This window comes from Macaca nemestrina, chromosome 10, assembly GCF_043159975.1.
Source record: "Macaca nemestrina isolate mMacNem1 chromosome 10, mMacNem.hap1, whole genome shotgun sequence".
Lineage (NCBI taxonomy): Eukaryota > Metazoa > Chordata > Mammalia > Primates > Cercopithecidae > Macaca > Macaca nemestrina.
Window position 1 is genome coordinate 120,732,184 of NC_092134.1, and position 16,749 is coordinate 120,748,932.

The 16,749-nt window shown below is 35.8% G+C and overlaps 1 protein-coding gene across 4 annotated transcripts in view; it reads right to left on the reverse strand.

The window, feature by feature from the left end:
* The window catches only part of LOC105469870 (solute carrier organic anion transporter family member 1B1), a 121,222-nt gene that overhangs the window by 41,239 nt on the left and 63,234 nt on the right, over positions 1-16,749 (reverse strand). For all 4 annotated transcript variants that reach the window (XM_071072084.1, XM_071072083.1, XM_071072086.1 and 1 more), the window contains 4 exons: positions 15,348-15,480; positions 13,162-13,283; positions 11,313-11,459; positions 11,015-11,113 (listed from right to left, as the gene is read on the reverse strand). In XM_071072084.1, the coding sequence (XP_070928185.1) occupies positions 11,015-11,113; positions 11,313-11,459; positions 13,162-13,283; positions 15,348-15,480 (501 nt within the window). The remainder of the gene's footprint in view (positions 1-11,014; positions 11,114-11,312; positions 11,460-13,161; positions 13,284-15,347; positions 15,481-16,749) is intronic.

A 16,749-nucleotide genomic window follows, 5' to 3' on the forward strand; every position in this document is an offset into this window, starting at 1 on the left:
CACCATATGTTGTATTTTTGAAATATGCTGAGAGAGTAGATGTTAAGTGTTTCCACTACAAAAGTAAGTATGTAAGATAATGCATTTGTTAATTAGCTAAATTTATTCCACGTATATATTTATTTCAAAACATTGGAGTGTACATGATAAAAATACAATTTTATATATGTCACTCGGTGGCTGATGCCTGTAATCCCAGCACTTTGGGAGGCCAAGACAAATTGGATCACCTGAGGTCAGGAGTTTGAGATCAGCCTGGCCAACATGGTGAAACCCCATCTCTACTGAAAATACAAAAATTAGCCAGGTGTGGTGGAGGCACCCGTAATCCCAGATACTCTGGAGGCTGAGGCTGGAGAATCACTGGAACCCAGGAGGCAGAGATTGCAGTGAGCCAAGATCACACAACTGCACTCCAGCCTGGGTGACAGAGTGAGACTCTGACTGAAAAAAAAAAAAAGTAAATTTGAAAACACAATTAGGCTACATACCTGAATAGAAATTTCTCCAAAGAAGACATACAAATGAATAACAGCTCAATACAAAGATTTTCAACATCACTTATCAGGGAAATGCAAATCAAAAGCACAAATCCACTCTTCTCCTACACCTTACACCTGTAGAATGGCTACCATTTGAGAAAGAAAGGAAAGTGTTTGCAAGAATGTGGAGATATTTGAACACTGTACACTGCTGGTAGAATACAAAAAGGTACAGCCAGTATACAAGGTATTATAAAGATTCCTCAAAAATTAAATACAGAACTCTCACATGACGCAGCAATCCCACGTTTGGGTACATACATGAAAGAATTGAAATCATTATCTTGAAGAGACATTTGCATTTGCATGTCCATTGCAGCACTATTCATAATAGCTAGCTGTAAAAACAACCTCATGTCTGCTGAGGGATATATGGATAAAGAAAATATTGTATACACACACAATGGAATATTATTCAGTCTTTAAAAAGAAGAGTATTCTGTAATATGTGATAACTTGGATGAACTTTGAGGACATTAGGCAAAATGAACCAGTTACAGAAGGACCTATACTGCATGATTATATTCATTTGAGGTAACATAAAACATTAATGCTCATAGAAGTAGAATGGTGATTGTCAGTGATTAAGGGGAAGGGGAAGCAGGGAGTTGTCAATAGGTATAAAGTTTCAGTTATGGAGTTCTGCAGTCTCTACAGGAAGATGAGAGCAGGGAGTTGCTACACACTTTTGAGCAAATAAATCTCATGAGAATTCACTCGGTATCATGAGATCAACATCAAGGGGGATGGTGTTAAACTATTCATGAAAAATCACCTTTATCACCCAATCACCTCCCACCAGGTCCCGCCTCCATCATTGGGGATTACAATTCTACATGACGTTGGCAGGAACACAGATCCAAATCATATCAGCTATTGTTGATCAGAATCCTTACATAAACAGTTGATTAACACATGTTTTGTATGTTATACGTATAGTACATAGTATTCTTACTATAAAGTAAGTAGAGAAAAATATTATTAAGAAAATCACAGGGAAATAAAACATATTTACTATTCATTAAGTTGAGGTGGAACATGATAAGATCTTTCTCATCTCTTCACATTGAGTAGGCTGAGGAGGAGAAGGAATGGGAGGCACTGGTCTTGCTTTCACTAGGTTAACAGAGGTGGAAGCGGTGGAAGAGGTGGAGGAGGTAGAACGGAAGGCAAAAGAGGCAAGTACATTCAGCAACTATTTCAGAAATACATCATAATTTCTATTTGACTTTGTGGTTTTGTCATTTCTCTAAAAATTTTTCTAAAGGGAACTAATCCTTCTTCCAACATATGCTTTAGTTTCAGTGCCCACAATAGAGAAGAGTCCCGGTTGTAAAAGAAGCCAAAAACAGTCTTGAATTGTCAGAATCCTTCTGTTAGATAGCCTAATAACAATTTGTTTCTGGCGCTGCTTCTTCTGTGTCTCCATCTCCATCATCTGACGCTAGTTCTCAGGCACTCATCTCCATCAAGTCATCTGTTAATTTCTCTGATGAAGTACGAATTAGCTTTTGAATTTCTCCAATACCTGTATCTTGAAATTTTTACTCCTCACCTTTTATTCCATATCTATAATCTCTTTCATAATTTTCTTGATTGGCCATGTTAATCCTTCGAATTTATGCGCAACATCTGAGCAAAATTTTCTCTGGTAGAAATGTATTGTTTTGCACTTAATGACTTTCACTTTTTTTTCCCCTACAACAACAATAGCATCTTAAGTGGTGCAATTCTTCGAGTCTTTTATGATGTTCTGCCTATCAGGATTTTCTTTGATAGCACTGACAATCCTTTCCATAGAGTATCATCTGTAATGATCCTTTGCAATTTCTTATGACTCCATGATCTAGAGGCTGAATTCCACATTGTGGTGGAAGAAATAGATCACTATAATGCCTTTGGTGTTGAACTTATGGGGTTCTAGGTGACCAGGGGCATTGACTAATATGAAAAGAACTGTGAAGGCAGTCCCTTACTGTCAAGCTACTTCCTATCTTCCGGAACAAGGCATTGATGGAAGCAATACGGGAAAATTCTAATTGTTCAGGCCTTCTTTTTGTATGACCAGAAGACTAGCAGTTGATTTTTACTTTTTCCCTTCAAGGTTTGGGAGTTATCAACTTTGTAGATAAGAACAGTTTTGATGATAAGCCTGACCTCATTTGCACAGAGTAGTAGACTTAATCTATCCCTTCCTGCCTTAAATCCTAGTGCTCACTTCTCTTCTTTATTAATAAATGTCCTTTGTGGCTTTTTTCCCCCAGTTTCATCTGCATTAAAACCCTGCTCATGCAGATATCCTTTCTGAATGATGTTCTTAGTGGAATCTGAAAACTTGTTCACTTTCTCTCATTTGGCAGAAGCTGCTTCTTCTGTTATTCTGAAAAATTTTAAACCCAAATCTTTTTCTAAAATTATCAAACCATCCTTTGCTTGCATTAGTTTCTCCGGCTTTAGATCCCTCACCATCCTTTGCTTTAAATGGTCACATAATAACTTCATTTTTTTCTCAAGTCACATTAAAGTCTATGGTTATGCCTTTCTTATAAAAGTTTGCAGCCACATAACAATGTCATTTTCAATATGAGATACGATGGTATATTACTAAAAGTGCAAGCTTTTGTGCCTGCTGGCATAGCCTCAGCAATGCCATCATGAATTTCCTTTTTTCTTTTTCCTTTGTTTTTTACAATGATCCTTATGCTGGATTCATTTGTATTGAAACAATGGGCAGCTGAAGACCTCAATCTGCATTATATATCAAGCAATTCAACTTTTCTTGTAATGTCGTGACTTTCTCAGTTTCTTAGGAGCAGTTTCAGCATCACTAGTGACAATTCATATGGCTCCAATGGTGTTATTCCAACTTTACAGTATTGCACTAAACAGTATAAAAATACATAAGAATCACAAGCAATCAGATTTTGCTGCAATCCACAATTTACTGGAGAGAGGAACTGTTCATGTGGAGATAATTAGTGTCACATGGTGTTTTAAGCAGGTGCTTTCAACACAGCCTTATTACTACAATTACAGGAGGTGCTATGAAATTATTATAGCAGCAAAGTATGTACTACAGTCAATTTTATAAAGTTATGCCTTAATAGTACATCTTCATATTTGTTTTCACTTCTCTTGACTGCGGATGACATAATATGAGGTATGTATGTGTTTCTGTCCTTAAATTTAAAGTTTAACTTTTAAAAAAATGAACTTTTATGTTAGAATAAAATAAAATTAGAATTAGTAGAATTTGGCTGAGAATCCATCTGGTCCAGGGCTTTTTTTGGTCAGTAGGTTTTTTACTACTAATTCAATTTGATAACTTGTTATCATTCTGTTCAGGTTTTCACTTTTTTTCTGATTTAATCTTCGGAGGTTGTTTCCAAGAATGACTCTATTTCCTCTAGATTTTCTAATCTGTGTGCACAGAGGCATTCATAATGCATTTCTTTGGGAGCTGTTGTAATGTGATCTTTGTCATTTCTGATTGTGCTTAATTAGATCTCCTTTTTTTATTTGTTAATCTAGTTAACAGTCTAAACTCTTTATATTCTTTCGAATAACAAACTCTTGGTTTTATTTATCTTTTGTCTACATTTTGCATCACAATTTCATTCAGTTCTTCTCTGATTTTATTTATTTATTTTCAGTTTGCTTGGGGGATGTCCTTTTTTTTTCTGGTTAGTGTAAGTGCAAGATTAAATTGTTAATTTGAAATCTCTCCGCCTTCTTGATGAAGGCCTTTAGCATGGTAAACTTCCTCTTAACACTACTTTAGATAGATCCCAAAGATTTTGGTGAGGTATGTCTCTCTTTCATTTAATTTCAAAAACTCTTTTAATTTAATTCTTAAATCAAGAATTATTCAGGAAAAGTTGTTGAATTACCATGTTTTGGGTGGCTTTAAGAACTCTTTTTGGTATTGATTTCTATTTTTATTGCACTTTTGTTGAAGAATGTGCTCAAAAAACTTTTAATTTTTTGAATGTATTGAGACTTTCTTTATGACTGAGCATGTGATTGATCTTAGAATACAATCTATATGCAGATGAGAAGAAAGTATATTCTGTTAGTGTCGGGTGGAGTATTCTGTAGGATGTTTTTGGATCCAATTGTTTGAGAGTTGAGTTTAAGTCCAAAATTTACATTTTAATTTTCTGCTTCGATACCTAACACTGTCAGCGAGTTGCTGAAATCTTCCACTATTATGGTACGGCCGTCTGTTTTTAGTTTCCTTAGGTCTCTAAGAAATTTTTTTGTCAATCTGGATCCTCCACTTTTGACTGCATATATATTTAGAATAGTTAAGTCTTCTCGTTAAATTGAACACTTTATCCTTATGTAATACCCTTCTTTATCCTTCTTAACTGTTTTTGGTTTAATGTCTGTTTTATCTGATGTAAGAATAGTGATTACTGCCCTGTTCTGTTTCCTGTTTGCATGGATAGATTTCTTTCCGTCCCTTTACTTTGATCCTGTGGGTATTATACATGTAAAATGTGTCTTTTAAAAGATAACAGAAGGCTAAGTTTTGTCTTCTTATGAAGCTTGTCACTCAGTGTCTTTTAATTGGGGCAGTTAGCCTGTTTACATTCAGGGTTATTATTTATATGTGAGATTTTGATCATGGCATCATGTTGTTAGCTGGTTGTTTCATAGACTTGGTTGTGTAGTCGCTTTATGTGTCTGGGCTATGTATTTAAGTGTGTTTTTGTCGTGGCAGGTATTAATCTTCTGTTTCCATGTTTAGCACTCTTCTAGAGACCTGTTATAAGGCTGGCCTAGTGATAAGAAATTTCCTCAATGTTTGCTTGTCTGAGAAGGATTTTAGTTCTCTTTCATTTGTAAAATTAATTTGGTGGGATATGAATTCATTGGTTGAAATTTCTTTTCTTTAAGCGTGCTGAAAATAGGCCCCCAATCTCTTCTGGCTTGTATGGCTTTTGCTCAAAGGCATTCTGCAAGACTGATGGGGTTCCCCTTGACAGTGACTTGATCCATCTCTCTAGTTGCCCCCCAAAAAATCTTAAAATATTTGTTTCTTTCATATGGACCTTGGTGAATCTAATGAGTAGATGCGTTGGGGATTGCCATCTTTATAGCATCTCAAAGGGGTTCTCTGTAATTTATGAATTTGCATGTCAATCTCTCTAGTAAGATTGAGAATATTTTCATGGACCATATCTGCAAATATGTTTTACAAGTTACTTACTCTCTCTTTTTCTCTCTCAGGAATTCCAAAGAATCATAGGTTTGGTTTCTTTACCGAAAGAAACCAAATTCCTAGAAGTTTTCTTCATTTTTAAGGTTTTTTTTCTTTATTTTTGTCTGATGGAGTTGATTATAAAAACTGGTTTTCAAGCTCTGAGATTCTTTTCTCTCTTTGGTATGTTCTTCTGCTGCTAAAGGTCTGAATGTATTATAAAATTCATGTAGTTTTTTTTTTTTAATTCCAGTAGTAGTATTTGTTTAATGGCTATTTTGTCTTTCAGCTTTTGGTTCATTCTACTGGAATTACTGAATTCCTTAAATTGTGTTTCAACACTTTCCTGAATCTCAATGAGCTTTCTTCCTATCCAGATTCCGAATTGTCTGTCTGTCATTTTAGTCATTTCAATGTGGTTAAGAACCATCGCTGGAGAGCTCAAATGCACCCATTTTAAGTTTAAGGTACATTCTTACCTTTTGAATTGCCAGATTTCTTGTTGATTCCTTTTAATCTTGAGTGGCTGGTGTTCGTTTAACTGTGGTGCAAGTTCAGTATGGTCATTTGGGTTAATTTCTGGGATAAGACTCTGTACAATATTTTTATTTGTAGGTAGATTCTTGCTCTCAGTTTCGTACACAATGTATACTGGCAAACTATGTTTGAAGCCAGGCACAGTGGCCCAAGCCTGTAATTCCAGCACTTTGTGAGGCTAAGGTGGGAGGATCACTTGAGGCCAGAAGTTTGAGATCAGCCTGGGCAACATGGAAAACCCTGTCTCTACAGAAAATAACAAATATTAGCTAAGTGTAGTGGTGTGTGCCTGTAGTCCCAGCTACTTAGAAGGCTGTGGGAGAATGACTTGAGCCAAGGAGCTTGAGGCTACAGTGAGCTATAATTACTTCTCTGCACTCCAGCCTGGGTAACAGAGCGAGATACAGTCTCAAATTATATATATATATATATATATATATATATATATATATATATATGTATATACACACACATACCCATATGTGTGCATATATATATAAACATATATATGTGTGTATATATATTTGTATAGATGTTTATCTATGTTATCTATGTTTATCTATATAAATATAGATGTTTTAAATTGAGCTGTAATCCAGTAAATGGTGCTTAAGAGTAATGGCTGCCAGATAAACTGTTACTCAGGGGCATAGCTCTTTTGTTTCTCAGTGTGTTTACAATAGTGCATGTGGCAGCAGGGAAGACAGATGACCCCCATAACAGGCCTACTCCTGGGTCTTGGGGGATGCCCTCTCTGGTCACTGGTAAACCACACTTGTGTTTCCTTTGTTAGGAAACTGTTCTGAGCCATGGAGCTCCCTCAGGCAGAGGCAGGAGCTAGCAGACAGGACACAGCCTTCCCGGACTGGGCCTATGAAAAGAGGCATGAGTCATTCTGCACTGGCCCATGACCCCATGCATCTCACCCCTCTCAGTGTTCTGAGATTGGGGGCTCCTCCTCTGCTTGAGTGCTTGGCACCAATCTCAGTTCACACTCCCAAGCTATGCACTGCAGCCCTGAGGTTTTGGGACTAGGCTGTGGCTCCATTGTCTGGTCCCTCTGGTTCAGGCAGTAGCTACACTGGGGGATCTGAAGTGCTCCAAGGACACTGAGGAAGTACCCAGGTGGGAGTACTGGAAAAAACCCTCAGGCTGAGCAGTGGAGGCTGTGCTGTGCACATGTTCTTGCAGGTGTGGCCAGGCAGGAGTACTGGGAGGGACTGGCGGGCAGAAGGGCCTACAGTACAGATGTGTCCCAGCTCACAGGAAAGTTGGCCCCACTCTCTCTTGGCTCAGCAGTCAGGTGAGTTGAGAGCTACTTGGTGGAAGAAAGGGAGCATTGGATGTTGGACACCTACAGCTGCGTTCTGCTGCAGCTACCCAATATGCAACCCCCCCGGGTTCAATGCTGGCTGTAGTTCTATTTCTGTCCACTCTCTGGGCAGGTGCCTCTGCCTGTTCCACTGTCTCTGGGGGTCGTGGGTTCTCTTGTAGGTAGGATCCCAGATGTCATCAGCAAGAATAGGAGGTTCCACTGCCACTTTACTCACCCCTTAGCTAGGAGCCATTCAGGGCTGGAAACTATCTCTGGTGTTCAACAACCTTGCACTGGGTTTCCAGTTTTCTCTCTCTTCAGCCTCAGTGTCTGTGTCACCTCTATTGACTTTCAGTGTTTTCTCTCAAAAGATATGCTGGAAGTATGTTAGTTTACTGAATATTTTGGGCTTCCTCAGTGGAAGTGGTGCTTCCTGAGTGTGTCCAGTTGGCCATGTTGTCCCCTCTAATAAGTTTAACTTCTTATAATAGATTTGTGTATATTTTATGGTAGTAACGGATAAAATAGTTTAGTATCTAAACATTGTATGCATTCATGACATACCTTTTTCTTAGGGTTTTCTATATTTCTACACTATGCAATTCATCTATAAATTTTCTCAAATTTTCACAAATCTCCTCAAAGGTTTTCAATATATTTCTTGAAAAAATCTGTACATAAGTGGACAAGCATAATTTAAACCTATTATTCATGGGTACACTGTATGTTTCAAAATCTGTTAAGAAGGTGGATTTCATTTTAATTGTTCTTACCACAATAAAAGAAAAATAAGAAATAAAAAAGTGTATGCATACAGAAACACACACACCATAGTAGTTTGTGGCACAATTAAGTGGTACCATTACTCTGATCTATAAGAAAACTCGTTAATATGAGATAACATTGACTTGATTACAAACTATCTAGAAATAATTTATTTTCAAGTATGCACAGATTTAAATTTGATCTATATGATCATATTGTGTCATAATCAACAACTCAGACTTCAGGAAATGATTGGTTAAATCAGTGACTCCATCTACATGCAAAGTATTTATTCATCACCTGTGACAACTGTTAATTTTGATGACTTTTTTTTCTGTTCTTTCACTGTTCTACACATACTAACTAAGGGTCATAATCTCGCTAGATAGGACCTGAGAAATAGTTTTTCTTGGCTTACTCACAGTCTTAAAAATTGAAAAATTCTACATAAAAATTTTCGATTTTGGATTTTCTTGGAAACCAATCAGAAGTCCTTGTCAATGCAGGGCCTAAATTTGTGCATTAAAAGAATAAGCCAGAGCTGAGGAACACAAGTGCTTTTGGACCTGTGGGGAGAGAGCAGTTCACAACCAAAAAAATTCTCCTATTCTAACCATCACACCCTAAATTCCTGTTCCTGGCACTTTTTACTCATTTATTTTATCTCTTCAGCTCCTTTAAGCATTGGAGTTCGCCAAAGTATACTTTATAAGTGAAGCTCATACTCATCACTGAATAAGAGAAGATATAATAATACCTGAACATTCAATGTTAGAAACTGTATCGTGATAAATTATAAAATCATGTAATGGTTTCTTAATAGAGAGCTTATAAAATAATTTACCTAAGGACATTTACCACTTATTTCTGTACTCTTCGTGATAAAGCAATGATGAAACTGGAGTTGAATGAGTAGAAATAACGTACATAACATGTAGCTACTCTAAGTCATATGTCTCACACTGAACACGTAAAACATTTTATCAAGTATTTTCTTTATAGTTTTAGATTAGCAAACACTTTCAAGCTTTTGGCTGTTGCTGGCCCACTGTGATGTCTATCTCATCGTGGAAATGGATCCTTTGATCTCTTTGGAATGATCTATTGAAGTCCTAGTGAGATAGAAAATCATATTTATTTATTCACAAACATAACTAATTATTATTTGCTAAGAACATGTCATTCTGTCATGTGGTAAAGAGATGGCAAGTAAGCACACAAGTATTAATAGCTCATTGTGAGAAGAGTTACAATAAAGGCATGCTCTTGGCTATTCATTTGGGACTAATAGAAAGTGGTGAAGTAAGGTTTCTCTAGGAGGAGCCATATTTTGGAAGAGACTTCAAGAACTATGCAAATGAAAAAAGGGAAAAGTTTTACCAAGTGTAAATGCAGAGAAATGTGAGATTACAGGGCACAGTAACTCAGTCAATACTTGAATAAGGTATGGATATTAATCAAGAGAAGGAATAGAGGGAATAAAGTGGGTTTGGAGGTAAGATGATGAGATCAGATTTTGACATATTGCGCTTTAGGTGCTAATAGGGTATCTAAGAAGGGAAAACATGAAGAAGAACTGGAAATATCAGTTAACACAAATGATAGAAATATACCCATTTACAAATCTATAGCAAAGTAGGTAGAAATCGATTGTGTTTCACTAACAACAGAAGCAGATTATACTGGATTGAGAAGTGGATGGGAGGTGAGAAGGTGAGATATCTTAGCTAATTTAGTTGATATTTTCCTAGGTGCTTGGCTCTGAAGAGGAATAAAAAAAAGATTCAGCTAGAAAGTTGTGTGGGGGTGTAAAAAACTGTAGCTATGTATAAAGATGGGAAATACTTGAGTGTGTTTGCTGAATCAAAGAGAAGATGGAGATAAAGAAACAGGAAGGGAGAATCTAAGCTCCAGCTAGATCTATCAGCATTGGTTACAGATGGATATATTTTCCACTGAGTTGGGAAAAAGAAAAAGAAGATAAAGACAGATATGGTGCAAGAATATTTTTAGGGAAAAGGGCCTGAAGTTGAGACAGTTTTTATAACATGGCATCACTTTCACCTATGAGACAAGAAGGAAAGTATGCTCTGAGAATGAAGAAGAAAATCATAGATTTAATTTATGTGTCCTCTGCTTTATTCCTTTGTTCAACAAGTACTTACTGAATGTTGCCATATGCCAAGTCCTCTGCTAGGACCAGGGAAAATGACCATAAATTACACAGTGAAGTCTCTCAAATGACTCCAGCCATAAACCAATGCAGCAGCCACAGGAAGACTTTAGCAAAGCAAACTTTAAGTTCTACACATCAACATCCAAGCCACCATCAACTGAAAAATAAAATTTACTTGACTGGGTCGTCAGTTTGGGAGGCAGACTTTTTACATTTGGTTATTTTGGACCAAGCTCATGAAAATAAATTTGTTTACATTCTCTCATTTTACACTTAGCTGTAAAAGATAGTATAAATGGGAGCTAGATTTTATATTTATTCTGATTAGTAATGCATTTATTTCCTACTTGTAACTTTCTAATTATATTAAGCAAAGGACTATTGAAAGAGTGAATTCAGTTATTTGGAAAAATGTTTTCTGCGTGTGTGCTTAGAAAGACATTATCATAGTACCTTGTTCTGGTTGCACTTACTTAGATCTACAGATCCAATATCCACGTACATTTTAGAAAACAGAGATCCCAGGGTAAAGCCAATGATTGGACCAATCATTGCGATTGCATTCAATATACCTGAAAATATTATAAAGCAATTTTACTAGATGCCAAGAATGCATGGCTCTTATTCATCATGTTTTTAAAAGAAACATGATACAATTCATATACCCAAATATATGTTCTAATAGGTGAAATAATAAGTTTAGTAACTCTACTATTTCAAAAGTAGACAAAGGGAAAGTGATCATGCAATTTAATATTTTGTGTACATTACCTAAATACAAAGAAGAATGTCCTTCTTTAGCAAAATCATCCATGTAAGAAAGCCCCAGTGGTACTATGGGAGTCTCCCCTATTCCCCGAAGCATATTGCCCATGAACACATACATCCACATGTATGACCCAGATTCCTTCACACAACCTGTGTAGATAAGAGAGTGTTTCATTGTAAACATTAATTTTAGCATTTCTATTACAAATTCAACTACTTAACTCTTACTCTACTCTTTTTTTAAAATTTACAACTACAAGTAATTTATATTCACTTTGCAAACTTTGAAAATATGGTCTATTAGTTCATTCTTATGCTGCTAATAAATATATACCTGAGACTGGGTAATTTATAAAGGAAAAAGGTTTAACGGACTCACAGTTCCTCATGGCTGGGGGGCCTCACAATCATGGTGGAAGGTGAAGGAAGAGCAAAGACATGTCTCACATGGTGGCAGGCAAGAGAACGTGTGCAGGGTAACTCTCATTTATAAAATCATCAGATCTTGTGAGACTTATTCATTATCATGAGAACAGTATGGGGGAAACCGCCCCCATGATTCAATTATCTCCACTTGGCCCCACTCTTGGCATGTGGAGATTATTACAATCAAGGTGATATTTGAGTGGGGACACAGTCAAGCCATATCATATAGAAAAGCATAAACAAGTAAAAATTATCTGTAATCACATTGCACACAGAAGATCACCTCAAGTGTTTTTAAATATCTTCCAGATTTGCACAAAATATGCGCATTACACTCATTATGTCCATTATATGTTTAAAAATCCAGTTCATATTATGAAATGGTATACACAGTTAACCATTAACCATGTTATACACAATATAACCATTGCTATATTATAACAATTGTTCCACGTTGTTAAGATTTTTTAACATCAAAACTTTAATGACTGGACAGTAATGTGTTGAATAAGTTTCAAAATGTGTTTGTTCAATATCTTATTTTTCATTTTCTTTTTTATTGTTTTATTCTGTTAGGTTTATCATGACTATAACTGTAAATAAGTCCTTTTGCAGTTTCCTGGTTATTTCTTCAAGATTAATCAATAATAGCAGAATTTCAGACTAAGTAGGTAAGTATATTTTTGTTCTTAATATATGTTGATAATGAATCTCCAGAAAGATTTACAAATGTATACACTTTCAGCAATATATACAATGTGAAATCCTTTTTTGCCTCCACCTCGTTTCTATATATTTTTAGTCTTTTTTTATTTAATAGGTTTAAAAAAATCCTTAGCGGTACAATTTGCAATTATAATTTATAATTTGGGTTACAATAGGCAAAAAAATCTTTAAATGATACAATAGTTTGCCTTTTGCATTGAAAGCAAAGTTATATGATTTACATATTTATACTATTTCCTCCTGTTTTACTTTAATGCATATATTCTTTGTCAATTTTCTACTGAAAATACTCTCTTTTCTGATCTACTTCTAAATGCTTTTACATATAATACAGTCATCCCTTGGCATATTAAGGAATTTGTTACAGGGCTGCCTGTGTGTTCTCAAATTCATGCACACTTAAGTTCTGCAGTTGGCCCTGTGCAATCCAAATATAGAAAATGTCAGATATTCTTATAGGCAGGTTTATCACCCAGTTTGGATGGACAACATTTGCATAGAAGTGAAACCACATAGTTTAAACCTGTGTTGTTAAAGAGTCAACTGTGTACATTAACACTATAATTATGTCTGTAAGAGTCAAATGTTTTTCCTATTCATTCGTAATTAAATTTTGCTAGTGAATATCACAACAATTTTTAGAGATGTAATTAAATTTATACATGTTGGAAGACTTCTTACTGTCAATGTTAATTCTTACCTTTTCCCACTATCTCAGGTGATGTTCTATTGAGTGATACAATTTGATTAATTAAACAGGTGGATAAGGTCGATGTTGAATTTTCTGATGAATCAATATTAATTTCTTTAGAATACCTGTAACTGTAAGGACATCACTGAATTAAACATTTTGCTTATCTACTGAATATTTTCACTTTTCCTAGAAATACAGAGAAATATTCCCCTTTATTTGCACCATTATCTTCCCCAAATTACCAGAATCCTTTCTGTCAATTTCCCAGCATGTGTTTTAAGAGATGTGATGGGTAAAAGTGAAACGGAAGTGTCCAGCAAGAAAGATAATTCAGTACACCCCAGGCTAGGTGGGTTATCACCTTCCTATTATCCTAGGAGTGGTTATATTATGGTCAATATATGAAATACCCTGGTTTCACCTTTTTAAAAAGTAATTATTAATTGCATGTAACCATTCATCCTTTTGAATTATCTTCAAAGATGATCAGTCTGTCAGATTTTCTTTCATGGACACATATTCACACACACGCTCTAATGTATGACTCTTCAAAACGTAGTAAAAATAAAATCTAGTCCATTTCAACTACATGGGAGAAAACTTGATAGGAATAACAGAGATGTTAATATCTATAAATAATTAGGTACCATGTGAGCTCTAAAGGCAGCCTACTGTATTCCAGGCATTATGCTCAGCTTCAAAGAACTAGAAATAAAATGCACAGTTTTTGTACTTAGGGAATTTCACACTAATACAAACATATACGATAAAATGTTTGTTTAATACACAAGGTCCTGAGTTGTCACAGAGACAAAGGATATGATCAGCTTTACTTGGAGGTTGTGGGAATAGATCAGAGAAGACACCAAAATAAGAATGACAGGTAAAACGAATCTTGAAGATGAACAGAAGGGTAGACAAAGAAACAAAGGTATTCAAGGCTGTAGAAATAACAGGTGCAAAGGTGTCACATATTATGTCATATTTAGAAAAATGCTGATCTAGACTGTGGTCCTTAATTTTAGGGTGGAATGAAAGATGAAGCTGTGATAGTTGCCTTTAAGGTTTATTTTCCATACAAATCATGACAAATAATAAATAAAGATTAAAAAGGGAATTAGGGGACTCTGACGATATGGTGCCAAAAGCAGAGGAAAAAAAAAATGGACATGATGAAGAAGACACAAAGATAGAAAATGAATCAAGAGAGTGCAGTATGATGAAAACAAGCTAGAGCAGTACCACTAAGAAGAAACTTTTTATAAGGGCCAAATATGGCAGGGAGATGGAATTAATATGGTGAGCAAATGACATCACTGCTGGATTTGGCATTGAGAAAGTAATTGGTGTCTCTAACAGACACTGCTCCTTGTCTCTCAATATTCTTTCTTCTTTCCCTCCACAGTGATCATAGCTGGGATTTTTAACTGGGAACATGGCATCTTGGAATAACGTCTTTTTTTTCAGCATTTATATATTTATGTGTGAAATGTAACTAACATCTGGTAAATGTAAAGTCAGTGGAGATATTTTGCTCCTGAAAATGCTTCTTAAGCCTCAGCCTGTGGGGACTGTTTGTTTCTTCTTCTTCTTCTCTTCTTCTGCCTTGTTGCCTGGAAATACATCGCCATAATTTGGATCATGAGGCCAAGGCCATGCAAGGCATAGCACTACAATGGAAAGAGGTAGAATCATATCATCCTTGAACTGGCTACATTAACTTTAATGTGAAAAATAGGTTTCTCCCTCATGTGCCATTTTAACTTTTCTCTGAGGAGCATCTGACTGTAATTATAACTACACAGTGACCTTAGGAATAACAGCTTCAGCGAAATGATGGGAACACCTATACCTCAGTGGGTAGAGGTATAAGTGTTGAAGTGTTATCAAAAATAATCAAAATCTTATAGGCAAAGACATACAGTATATATGTTATACTAAAAACTCGTAAAAAGCCTCTGTATTTCATTTGAAACTCTACAGTTTCGTCTTTTTGTTACTTCAAAGTCTATGAAAGCTATGATAAAGTGATTATGTAGACAAATAGACACTATTTCTATACACACTTAGTGAGTATACTTCTCAAAAGGTAACAGCCTATTTAAAGGGATAATAATAAAACTCTACTCCTAATTTACAAGGTACTGATAGTTACTGGCACAGAGGCCTTTTTCTTTTTTTTAAACACTTACTATCCCATGAAGAAATGTGGTAAAGCAGTCAAAACACCTCCAATTCCCATAATGAAACAACCGATTCCAATTAACTTTGGTCTGTGTAGTTTGGACCCAAAGTAACTCACAAATACAATCACAAGCAAATTTCCTAGGAAGAGAACAAAAGTATGTTGATACAACTTAGTTCAATTTTGCGTCTAGAATTGAAAACCCCAGAATGGATGCAAATAGAATCCAGACTTAGTGCCTTCCCTCAAAGATGATGTAATTTAATTGAGAAGGTGAATTCACCTACATTAGACCACTCACTGAAAAGTTGTTTTAAATACAAAAAAAAAAAGCACTTGAATTACTTGGCAATATTAGTGAAGCAAAATTTTACTGAAAAATTTGGAGTTGACTGGATTATATTAGAATGAAGAAAAATGGAGCTGAATCTTCCTGATCTGAGGGTAAGGTGCTCCTTCATGCATTTCTTTTTTATTCTTAATATTAGTTAAATTTCTAAATGTACCTGACATGAAGCTCACAGCCAGAAATAAGAAAGTTACTTGAAAAAGAATAAACTATGGCATCTGTCTTCAAGAAGTTTGAAGACAAAACAGAGGGACAGAACTGCCAACAAACCACAGAAAGGGGGAACTTAATTAAGAGCTTCCAGAGGCCAGGCGCAGTGGCTCACGCCTATAATCCCAGCACTTTGGGAGGCCGAGGCGGGCGGATCACGAGGTCAGGAAATCGAGACCATCCTGGCTAACACGGTGAAATCCCGTCTCTACTAAAAATATAAAAAAATTAGCCGGGCGAGGTGGCGGGCGCCTGTAGTCCCAGCTACTTGGGAGGCTGAGGCAGGAGAATGGCGTGAACCCGGGAGGCGGAGGTTGCAGTGAGCCGAGATCGTGCCACTGCACTCTAGCTTGGGCGACAGAGCGAGACTCCGTCTCAAAAAAAAAAAAAAAAAGAGCTTCCATAAAGTTTCCTGGAGGAGAAACCACTTGAGATTTAATGTCGTGCATAAGTCATTTATATTAAATAATATACATAGAGCATATCAAATGGAAAGAGTCATGACCACTTCTAATCCATCTGGAGCCTCATGCACAACAATGAAGAAATAGCAGTTAAGGATTCCTGAGCATTTATGAAAAAAATAGCATAAAAATAGTTTGGAAGAAAAGCACCAAAATGAATGAGTAAATTTTTTACTTTATAAAAAATTTACTGTCTTTAGGAGTACAAGGGCACATTGCATCTGTAAAATCAGAACTGGCAGCCTAAAAATAATAAGTGCTGTTGTAAATGTAAAATATAGATATATATACAAATTAGAACTCGATATGGTAAGATGACTGATGGCATCAGCAAAGATTAATGAAATATAAAGAAAAACAATAGAAATTTAGGAGGAAAAAATTTA